The sequence below is a fragment of the Sinocyclocheilus grahami genome, unplaced genomic scaffold (genome assembly GCF_001515645.1).
Source record: "Sinocyclocheilus grahami isolate Dianchi unplaced genomic scaffold, SAMN03320097.WGS_v1.1 scaffold404.1, whole genome shotgun sequence".
In the NCBI taxonomy this organism is placed as follows: Eukaryota; Metazoa; Chordata; class Actinopteri; order Cypriniformes; family Cyprinidae; genus Sinocyclocheilus; species Sinocyclocheilus grahami.
Genome location: NW_015505583.1, coordinates 478,266 through 489,878, shown reverse-complemented (window position 1 = coordinate 489,878; position 11,613 = coordinate 478,266). Strand labels below are relative to the sequence as shown.

At 40.5% G+C, this 11,613-nt stretch overlaps 1 protein-coding gene across 1 annotated transcript in view; it reads right to left on the bottom strand.

Annotated features, from left to right (window-relative positions):
• Positions 1-10,514, bottom strand: part of LOC107550655 (AT-rich interactive domain-containing protein 1A-like) — a 100,790-nt gene extending 90,276 nt beyond the window's left edge. The window contains exon 1 of the mRNA XM_016231990.1: positions 9,910-10,514. Within this exon, the coding sequence (XP_016087476.1) occupies positions 9,910-10,476 (567 nt within the window). The 5' untranslated portion in view covers positions 10,477-10,514. The remainder of the gene's footprint in view (positions 1-9,909) is intronic.
• Positions 10,515-11,613: the final 1,099 nt, after the last annotated feature.

Below are 11,613 nucleotides of genomic sequence, written 5' to 3'. Positions count from 1 at the left end.
TTGAGATTAATGTTTTAAAATCTTACCCGTTTATAAATCCATTATGAACAGTGTACAAAACAATCGTCAGGACAATATGATCACTACAGCAACATTATAGTAGTATTAATACTAAATTCCTCTGATTTCATTTTCAATGCAATCAAAAACTGAGACACAAGACGGCAAGCTGCATTTGAACGAAACGTGAGAGCGCCTCCGTGGTGATACAAGAGATATGGATGGGTGCCGTGTTATAATGCGTTGCTGCTATTGACAACAGTCATTATAAGGAAGGAAATGCAGCAGAACAGAATCAAGTATTCCAGTAGTATAGTCACCTGACCCAACAACTTATTTTGTTCATTTAAAATGTGTGTGTTTGTTATATATATATATATAAATAAATAAGTGATTTATTATTATTATTAGGGCTTCATGTTAATGTTAATTTAATGTTTAAGCTAAAAAAAAGTGCATATAGCTGCTAATTGTGTTTGTTGTTTATATTTTCAAATATAAAACTTATTGAAATGTTTTCAGTGTGTGTATCAGTTCTTTTTGAACATTTTAATCTAATTTGAACAAAACCATGATAATATTGATAACCATGATAACTTTGGTCACTATAATCGTGATATGAAATGTTCATACCGTTACAGCCCTACTGTAGATCTAGACTAAATTTGAACATGCATTTACTCCTCTCACTCGCACAAAAACAGATTCAGTATTCCTCAAAACAGACAAATGCAAACTCAGAATGACACAATCCTGCAATAATTAAATGCGTTAAATAACACAAATATCCTTTACGTATTTAATCCCATTTTATTAACAAATGTCTTTGCTGCTGTCCTTTGATGATCTAATTAAACCATACTAATAAAGTATGACTTTAAATTTATATTTTCTTCAACCTGAATCTTACTCACTTTTTCACGTTTGGTGTGAAAGGGCTTTTACTTTTGCCAAAAATATAAATATTTTATATTAAAAACAAGTAAGCAAGCCCAGGCCAGATAAGCAAGTGTAACCTAAAAGTAATGTTATGCATTACTTTGCATGAGCAATGTAATTAATGCAATATTTGTAATGCATTACTTTTAAAAGTAACTTTCCCCAACACTGCTTGAGAGCGGTAGAATTACAAAAATTATTAAAAATTATTTTTTAAAAATGTAACTAATACAGTTTTCATTACAGTTATCATGCTTGGTGTGAATGGGTCTTAATACCTTTTTGCAAAATTCAACTAAACACTTTAAAAATTAAAGTTACTTGATTTCATTAAACTAATTCTGGGGGGAAATGTTTTGCATGTGTGCAAAAACAAGTTAAAAACAAAAAACAATAAAACTTTTTTTTTTTTTTTTAAAGAATAGCTCAAACTCTAAATTGAGTCAAACTACTAAAATCCATCTTTTTCTGCAATGTGGAAAAGCAATTTTCTGTCAATTAGTGAGACTTTGACTCATTATCCATCCACTATAGGTAAATAACAAAGAATAAAGTGCAGTAAATAGGGCTGGGTATCGAGTCCGATACTTTTTAGGCACCGACCGAATTGCCTCGATACCATCGAGTATTGAAAAACATCTCGTCGTTCGGTACCAAATTTCGATACCTAAGGGGTTAATCTCATCAGCGTCAGTGAGCCAATAAGCCTGCAGCACTAGCCGGTGTGTTCGACTAGAAGAGGTGTGGCACAGATCAATCATCCGTGAGAGCGATTCGAAAGCTCACGGTGCAGTCTGCTCTCTTTAGCTCTCGTGGTACTGTAATACACCGAGCGGTCTGCACAGTCGGTCCGCGTCAAGTCGAGCACACTTACTAGTTAACACCGGTTACACTCAGAGATGTGGCGCACACGTGAGGATTTAGTGTGAATGCGTCCCAGCTCCATAGATGTAAGGCTACATTTACACTGGTGCGTTGATGTTTTAAAATGAAAACGATCCTCGTCGTACTGGCGTTTCCACTATCTCCAAACGACAGACCGCTCATTAATTTCCAATGGAGAGTAGCGCGGGAGCTGCGTGGAGTTCCGATCATATGCAGATGTCCGTTCATACTAACGTTACACGACCGAAAGCGCGTGTTATGTGACCATTCATGCAAACTGTAGCATCATGCTACATAAGACAATAAATAAGATTTATATTCCGCTTTTACTCAAAACATGACCGTGTAATGTTGCTGAAATTAAATATGTTATTACCTCTGAGTCAGAGCAGCGATCATGGAAGAGAGAACACAGACAGACTGCGCTGGAAGCTGCGAATGCTCATCAGTAAATCAGTAGAAAATAAGTAGAAATCATGATTCTGTCTGAGCTATGCGTTTTAAAACGAACACGCACTAGTGTAAATGTAGCCTAACAGATGTGTAAACTGAAGACTATCTGAGCTTTATTAAAACTATTTTGCACTGATTTATTGTGTTGGTTACATTTTGTTCCTTTGTGCAGTGGCTCAGGAGATGAGTCTTTGAGTTTGTATAAACATCAAAAAAAAATTTTTAGATAAAGTAATCTTGTTCAAATTGATTTAATAAAATTGGTATCGAAAAAAACTATCGTTCAGGAACCGGTATCGAAGTCAAGGTATCGGTATAGAACATTTTTGAACGATACCCAGCCCTAACAGTAAACTTATTTGTGCAACAAACCAGCATGTTTATGATTATGATAATAAACTCAAATTTGATATACCAGGTTGCAATATAAATCAGCATAATGAACTGCTTTTGTACAAAATAACTGGAAGTGAATGGCACCAAAGACATAGTTACATCCAATCTTACATTAAAAATAGGGTTGATACACACCTGTGACTACACATCAGTTAATATCTGTTATTGTATGTAAAATATAGATACAAGTATCTAGGCAGCTGTAAACAAACGAACTTTGCTTCACATTGTACTCTCCCCACGTCCAACCTCATTTGTTTGAGACACATCCCACTCTCACATTAGCCCATGTTTCTTATCTCACTCTTGTGTAAATAAAGTAGAGTAAAGCAGTCCTGCGCTCTGTGCAAAAACATCTAGCATGCTACAGCAAAATCTCTCCCAGCCGACAGACTTCTAGCATACTACAGGACCAATGTGGGAGAATATGGAGTCACCGTGTGATAAAGTGGCATGTGTTTCCAGCTGCACTCGGTCCACGTCAATCACAAGCTGTCCGAATAAGCATTCCTTTAGGAAACGCAACCATGGCCGACTACACTGACAGCAGAGATGGCATATTTCTAGTTAGCGTGTTGATTTGGACCTGTTCAGCCAGTGCTTTTGAAACATCAGGAGAAGGTGGTTAGCTTCACTGCTTTGTGGTGACAGCTGTGAGCTAGCGATGCCCTCAGCAAACTATTACAGGAAGAGACGTTACAAAGAGAACAAAGCAATGCTGTTACAGGTAGTGGCTGACTGATATATTGCCAAGGCCTATATATTGAATATTGACTGATATTTTGCCAATGAGGATTTTTTATTCAGCTGCATGGCCAGTAATGTTTTTGCTTGTTTTTCAGCTGATATGTCAGAACATTTATTTTGACGTTGCACTGGACTTTTATTTTGACAGTGCTAAGATATCGGCCAAAGATACAGGGCATCAGTCATCAAAAATACATATCATTCAATCATAGGACTTCAGTAGTCTAAATCCCAAAGTATACTTTGGTTTTTGCGCATATGCGAGGCGTACAGTGCGCATGACGCAAATTTCATCACCAGAATAGTACGTGCAGCATCCAACTTTTGTAACCACTCATACGTTGTGCGCACAGGTAGCACATGCGCACTAAGTTTGTTTTGCACTAATCAGTTGTTCCACAAGGTGGCAGCACTGGCCCAGGCCATTTATTGTCAGAGATTCTTCATAAAATAAAACTGAACAAGGCAGCGTTCACATAAACAACTCTGGCCTGAAAAACAAATATGGCACTGAAATAAAGCACATCAAAAAATATTTCAGACTACACTAGCAGATCATTCACGTTATGCATCAATGCTCTGCTTTTTCTACTTTGCAGCTGGTGCTACTCTTACAACTGTTTTGGTTGTGAAAACAATGACTAAAAACATTTTAGTCGCACTTGAGAAGTTATCAAGTTATTACAATAATAAGAAACTTTATTTGTATAGCACTTTTCATAAAAAACGCAGCTGGAAGTGCTATACAATAATAAGGTTCAAGGTTTTACAATACAGCAATTTAAGTGCTTAAAAAGCATTACAATCAAATGAATCCATTTCAGTAAGCATATTTAGGCAGATGCAAAGGTGGCAAGTCTTTTTTCTGATGCACATCAATAGACAGACACGGTTACATGCTTTTGTTTTTGCAGCTGTAAACTAACTAAAAGATGGCGAACAAAACAAATGCATTTGAAAACAGTTAATGCTTCTGAAGATATTTAATAGAAATCACCCACTGGTACAACTGAAACACGTTCACTTATTTATATTTAGATATAAATAAGTCAATGTGTCAGCAGAATATTGACGCAAAATGCACTGCAACTTCCCACCAGCAAGTGTTTTATCTGGATTCTTCTTTGTCGAGTAATATTTTCACTGGCAGTGCTGTAATTAGTATGCTCACAGTGTGCTGTGCTTTAGCTGAGAGACCAGCGCTTTTCAGTCCTGGAAGTGAAGTACCACAAAACGCCACATTTTGGATGCCTCCTTTATTAAACGCAGAATATTTTGATCATCTGGAGCCGGATGCACTAGCCGTGCACGAGTTAAATCTACGCCTAGTTGTGGCATAAACAGGCGTTAGGTTTCGATTTGCATAGTAGCCTACAGAATATTAAAACTTAGTTGAATGTAACCATGTACAAACTAAATAATTATGAAGTATGAAATTGAAATGAAATCGATTTATTAAATTTCCCGTTTTATCCGACAGACTTCAGACATGCATCATGTTGACATTTATACATATTTACATTAAGAGAACATTATGTGAATGAATGACATGAAGCTGATCTAAACAGTGCAACTTGGTGTTCATGGCAAAAACAAAAATAAAAAAAAAATGAAAGCAATTTATGTTTCTCGAACCAATATTAATGTGTTGCCTCCTTTAAGACACATTACTGAATGTTATTAACATAAAAATGCCTAATGTTATTTCAAGTAGGGTTGTGCCGATAGATACGATATTTAGAGATATCGCCTGGGGCTAATGCCTTTGACAATAGCAAGATTATTATTATTATGACGACCGCACTAATCGTCCCTCCCTAACATTTGTGTCTCGTTTTTATTCGTTGACGAAAAATGTCAATAGATTTACGTCATCGTTTTTGTCATTCAAAAAGAGTTTTAGTTCGTTATCGTCGGCGAAAAAAATGTAGTTGACGAAAATGATGACGAAGATTATTCGTCAATGAAATTAACACTGGTTATAGCCAATCATATATAACCAATCAGATGTACGTGCAACGTAAGTATAAGGGATTTATTCATCATACAGTGTAAACGGCTTCACTGATTATAACAAGTGTTTTTTTTAAAGAGTATAAACTCACGCTAGACTGAAGTCAGTGATGTTCTTTGATCATGTAAATGTTCTTTGCTTGTTTAACTGAGGAAATGTTAGCATTATAATTAGTAACTTGCAATGTTTCTATAAAATTGTTATCATGATAAAGAAAAATTCAGTCATATTAAAAACATTAGGCTGCTTTTTGCCTTATGCTGAAGTTAATTCACTTTCCGGCAATGAAATTAAGTAATGACAATATGACGATTGAGCATATCGCCCAACACTGATTTCAAGACTAAACCTTATTTAATAGGAAATTTAATTTTAACATTTTAACATTTACAGGATAACTGAATTTCAACAACTTTGAAGGCTGCTACATAGAAGGTAAGGTAATGTAGTTCTGCCTTAAGAACCAATGGTGTAACAAAACTAAAGTTACAAACTAAAGTTAACAAAACTGTGGATTTTACTTTGCAATTTAAGAACGAAAAAAAGAAAGAAAAGAGAACCTACGAATGATTTGAGCAACTCTTCAGGAAAGAGGCAAGTCTTCGTAGAGCTACCAGACTTGGACTTGGAGAAGGAAGACATCCAACATTTGAGTGTTGGGTTCCTCAAGGACCAGGACTGAGACCCAGCTTTAATACAGTCAGCATGATAAAAACTCTCAACATGTGTCCAACCAGGGTCAAGTGAACTCAAAACTAGCTTCCTGAACACCAACTAATCAGCTAGTCCTTCAGGCAATCCAGCGATTAGACCAAGTTTAAATCACATACTATTGCTTGCTTCACCTCAGAAGTACGTTTTTTGCAATCACCAGATATATCTGATGCACAGCCGAATGCAAAGCAGTATACAGCTTGAGCAAGTGAAAAGAGAAGAAAGAGGCATGACAAGACCGAGCAAGAGAAATATGAGGAGTGGATGCTGTGTGCAGAAGAGTTCGAGGGCTGCACGAGTGCTTTTGCGTGGGTACAGCAAGCGTACGAGAGGCCAATTTGTGCAGAGTTTGTGCGACCTAAACGCACCTGAAGAGACGGACGGATGGCCGGTGGCACATGCAGCATGAGCGGATCCAAGCGTTTCTCCCGGCTTACACACACCCACATTCACAAGCGCACAGCTGTCACCGGCAGGCAGCAAAGGATCATTCACAAAAACACCCCCCTCCGGCTCTGTTTCCCTAAGTATCTGTGACACACACACACACAGAGAGTGGGGCAGCATGTGGAGATTCATTACTCAGCAGTGCAGACAGTGTGCTGTGGCAGCAACAGTTCACTCATTACCCCGCAGGCTAGTGAGACCGTGCCCTTCACTCGAGGATGCTGGGATAGGATTCTCCCTCTCAAACAGAAACACGCTGCTCTCAGGGCAACCGGACGGGTCAATGCCAAAGACTGGGTCAGAAAGACTGGTCTGAGACCAGTTTAAAGGGCAACCCGGTAACATTCAAACAGACCTGTAAAACAACAGCATCCTTTGGAGAATTTCGGTGTTACATTTTACATTACACACACATATACATATATATATATATAGTCATTTAGCAGATGCTTTTATCCAAAGTGACTTACAAATGAGGACAACGGAAGCAATCAAAATCAACAAAGGAGCGATACATGTCAACATGTAAATATTAATAATGAAGTGCCATGTTAATACCATTGATTCATTTACATAATTTCCATATATTCTCATTTCAATTTCTAAACTCTTGGTCAACAATCCACAATTGCTCAAAGTTTGCACGCATGCGTCATCCGCCGGAACGGCTTCAGTGTATGACAGTCAGCGGAAGTGAGAGAAAAGTGTTTATTACGTTTGAAATATGGATATTTTTCTTACACAAACGCATGGCTTCACTACAGGAGGCCTTTATTCACCCCCAGGAGCCGTGTGAAGCACTTTTTATTATGAATGCGAACGCTTTATTTGACGACTTGTGGACTGTTCAACTGCAACACCCGCTGACTGCAATGATAGAGCTTGGAATAGCCAGGACAATTTTTAATATAACTCCGACTGCATTCGTCTGAAAGAAGAAAGTCATATACACCTAGGATGCCTCGAGGGTGAGTAAAACACAGGCTAATTTTCCTTTTTAGGTGAACTAACCCTTTAACGCCGCACATTTCTCTTGCTTACAACCGGACCTTCAAATACACAAATCTATGCACTATTCTGAATTGAAGGGATAAATACGGTCATCTGTATAAAGCTATAACCAGATCCACACAGCCGGTCAGATTTCAACATCCCCTGCACACTCATTCATTAAATAAGTTCATGTTTTCAGCAAACCACACAAACATTCAAATCTCAATCAGCACTTTATAGTGTGCACAATCAAACGTACAAATAACCGTTTCTAGGCATCAACATCCTAAATCACCTAATATTGATCGAAATAAGACAATGTTACTTTAATTAACCTGTGCAACCACTTAACAGAACCAACACAAATGCAACGTTTTAAAACTCTTACCTAAAACACTCTAGACAAGAACGGATTAATTGTTTTAAGAGAAATATTCTTGTTTTCCCATCAAGGCTATTGCATAACAAACAGTAAGAAAATCTCAGCCTCTGAGGGTCATTAAAACCCTTCATTTCCACAATGAGAGCACAGCAATCACGTCTTTAAGCATTATTCTGTCATTCAGAAACGAGAGGGAGCGTTCAGGAAAGACAGAATAACACTGCTGACGATCACAGGATGGTAGTGAAACAGCAGTGACTCTTGGCTAAGGCCTACACTGCTTGCAAACACACACACACACACAGTGAGTCTGAACCAGCATGTGACTTTCAATATCACCTGCGCCGGGATCAGTGCTGCCAGACCATGCATACAGTAGGGATTCTCCCTCCGAATGCACCTAATGAACCTGAAATGTAAATGCTAAGAAACCTGGATGCAGATGACATGCATAAACATCCCCAAGTTACGATATAATAGCGGTTTTTTTTTTTTTTTTTTTCACGGATACTAATCTCTGATATGAATACACTGCTATCACTGGTCATTTCAGGCCATGCAAGAAAAAGTCCTCTAAATCACATGCATTTTGATGCTACGCACCCCGGGCCATTTCAGATGTATAGGCCTTTGTTTCGTCAGCAAAGAAACTACGATTTTGGAGAAAAACAATTCAGGATTTATTTTTTTTCCATCTAAAGCAAATGAACGTCGCTTACTTTGACAATTTTCAGTGTTCTGGAAGTAATCCACATGAACCCAGCAAACAAATAAGAGTCTTCTCTAGGGAAACAATCAGTCATTTTCAGTGGGGAAAAAATTAATATATATATATATATATAACAAATGCTCACCGTGGTCCAGTCTGGTTTAATTCACAATAACACTGGAAAGAGTACACACAACGTTATCAGAAAGAACCGACCTATTGTTGACAAGTTTGAATCAAAGTTTGGTTTTTGTTATTCTTAATTTTGGGGGATTTTGGACCATTTTCCCCCAAAACCTTAATTTCTCTTCAGCTGAATAAAGAAAGTCTTATACATTTTGGTGAGTAACTAAATCAGGTAATTCCTATTTTAGGGTAAACTATTCCTTTAAGACCTTTGGATGCTACAAATATCAGGATGCCACAAATAGAGAAATCTGTTTAGCACAGCAATCCCACATATGCTGTATTAATATCAGGAAACCTGGATGCTGACCACTTGGGATAAGAAGAGGGAAAAATAAAAGAGAAGCGAACAGCACATCATACAACCCAATTCATTAAGACAACTTTTTTTTTTTTAAACAATGCAAATAATTCTTACCATTTAAGACCATGCAAAAAGAAACGGCCGAACCCAGACGCGTTTCAGAGCCAGCCGAGCTCAGCGACAGTGTTCCCGTTCAGCCCCCGGATGCGAACACATTCGGTGTTTTAGCACCGGAGAAGAGCCAGGGCATAAACTAGCCGTGATCAAACACCTAGCGCACTAAACCCAACCCAAAACACGTCCTTACACTCACCGACCGCGCTCTGTGCTGGAGCCGGGTGTATAAACACAGCCACCGTGTTAAGAGCTAGTTCCGCCGAACCACGTTCAGAGCTAACTATCGTTAGCAGTTAGCCAAGAACTAACCAGTCTCCCTTCTCCGATTAAAACAGGCCACGCTAGGCTTCTGTGACGGACTTGAGGCCAGTCTAGATGAAAACACACCAGCCGGCTGGCCTTTTAAGACCAGTCCAACAGTTCACGAAAACTAGCATTACTCCCCAATTCCCCTCGCCCCAGCACACCACTAACATCAGCCCGCAGCACAGCTCAGGGGTAGCCGCTTGTGTGGACCGTGTTCGCTGGAAACACAGGCAGCCATTTTAGAGCAGCCCGAGCGCCGCCGGCAGACTCGGTCTCCGTCAAGCAGCCGGGCGCAGAGTTAAGCGAAGTTTAGTTACCTGGCTCCTGGTGAGGGCTTGCCCGCTGTTCCCGGGGCTCATGGGAGGGGGGTGCTGGCTCCTTTGTTGCCAGGCTGGATGACCCCCGCCGTACTGACCCATGTCCCCCGCTGCTTTGGCGGCCGCCTCCTGGCCTGCGAACTCCGCGGCGGGGAAGCTCTGGTAGCCCCGGGCCGAGCTGGGGGAGGTCAGCAGCTGGTTCAGCGTCGGGGTGGCCGTGGGCTGAGGGGTGCCCATGCTGTACCTCTGGCTGTTGTAGGAAGTTCCCCCCGGCGGCGGCTGCTTGCCCGGCTGCACCCCGGCCGCCGGCGGCTGGCTGTTTCGCGGGGGATTCACGCCGTAGCCCTGGCCCTGCTGGTACGGAGTCCGGTTCGGGAAGGCGCTGTAGTTGTTGAAGTGGTTCTGGTAGCCGTGCTCGTGTGAATTGGGCGGGTATGGGTCCATTACCGCCGGCCCGGCCATGCCAGGGCTTTGTTGTCCGCCATGTTGATGAAAAGCGGGCCGGTTGTAGTGCTGGTTGTAGCCGTACGGAGGCGGAGGGAAGGCGGCCGGGTGTTGTGCAGCCATACCGGGGTGGCTGTTCCCGTCCGGCTCATTCTGGCTATTGTTATACACCAGAGTGTGTGTGTGTGTGTGTGTGTGTGTGTGGAGGGGGGCCTCTTACAGCGCGAGAGCGAGAGAGAGAAACCGAGCAAACCTGCACGAGGCTCCGCGAGACACAGCCATTTTACCGAAGCGCGAGGTCACGTGCAAAACGCGTCGCGGAGCGCGGATCCGGAGCGGAGCGGAGCGCGAGAGAAGTGTGTCGTCTCGAGGTACTTTGGCACAGTTTGGGTTCCAGCACGAAGTACGCCTGTGAGCCTCGGGATAATGCATGACAGCGTGTTATTATATTATATTTTCTGAAACTTTTATTTTATATTATTTATATTATACCCGACCCTCTAACACTAGCACTCTCGGTTCTATTTCTATTATATCTACTTGTTTTCTTTTCATTTATTTATTACAACAACAACAGCAAAAACTAAAAACACTTGACCTTTAACCCTTGCACTCTTTACAATACTTGCTTTCTTTTTATTTGAAAAATGTGACCCTGGACCACAAAACCAGTCATAGGGGTCCATTTAAAAAAAAAAACGAGATTTCTACATCATTTGAAAGCAGAATAAATGAGCTTTCCGTTGATGTATGGTTTGTTAGAACAGGACAATATTTGGCTGAGATACAACTATTTGAAAATAATACTCAAATGCTATAATAATATTCAAAGTCTATTCAAAGCTGGCTGTTACAATAGGAGGGTGCTGTTTCCAGGACATTATACAATTGCCAGTGTGGTTGCTATGGTGTTCAGGGTGTGTTGCTAGGTTGTTGCTAGGCTTTTTGGGTGGTTGCTAGGTGGTTGGGTGTCTGCCCACCTCCATGTATTGATAATGCTTTTGTATCTAGGTCCCTCTTAAGCTGGCATTTATTCACCCATGCCGAGCGAAAATGTGTCTTCAGGCACATTTCAAACCGTATGACAGGAGAGCTCATTCGTGTCCACAGCACAAAACGCTGTGGCTTACAAGCTTGACTTATAAAGGGCAAGTGTGTCGTTTCAGTGCCAAAGTGGCATCAGTTAGAATTAATGATCAGACTAATGACTGTTTTCAAACAGGTTTCATGGACACTCCTCCCATCTACCATTGGTCAGGC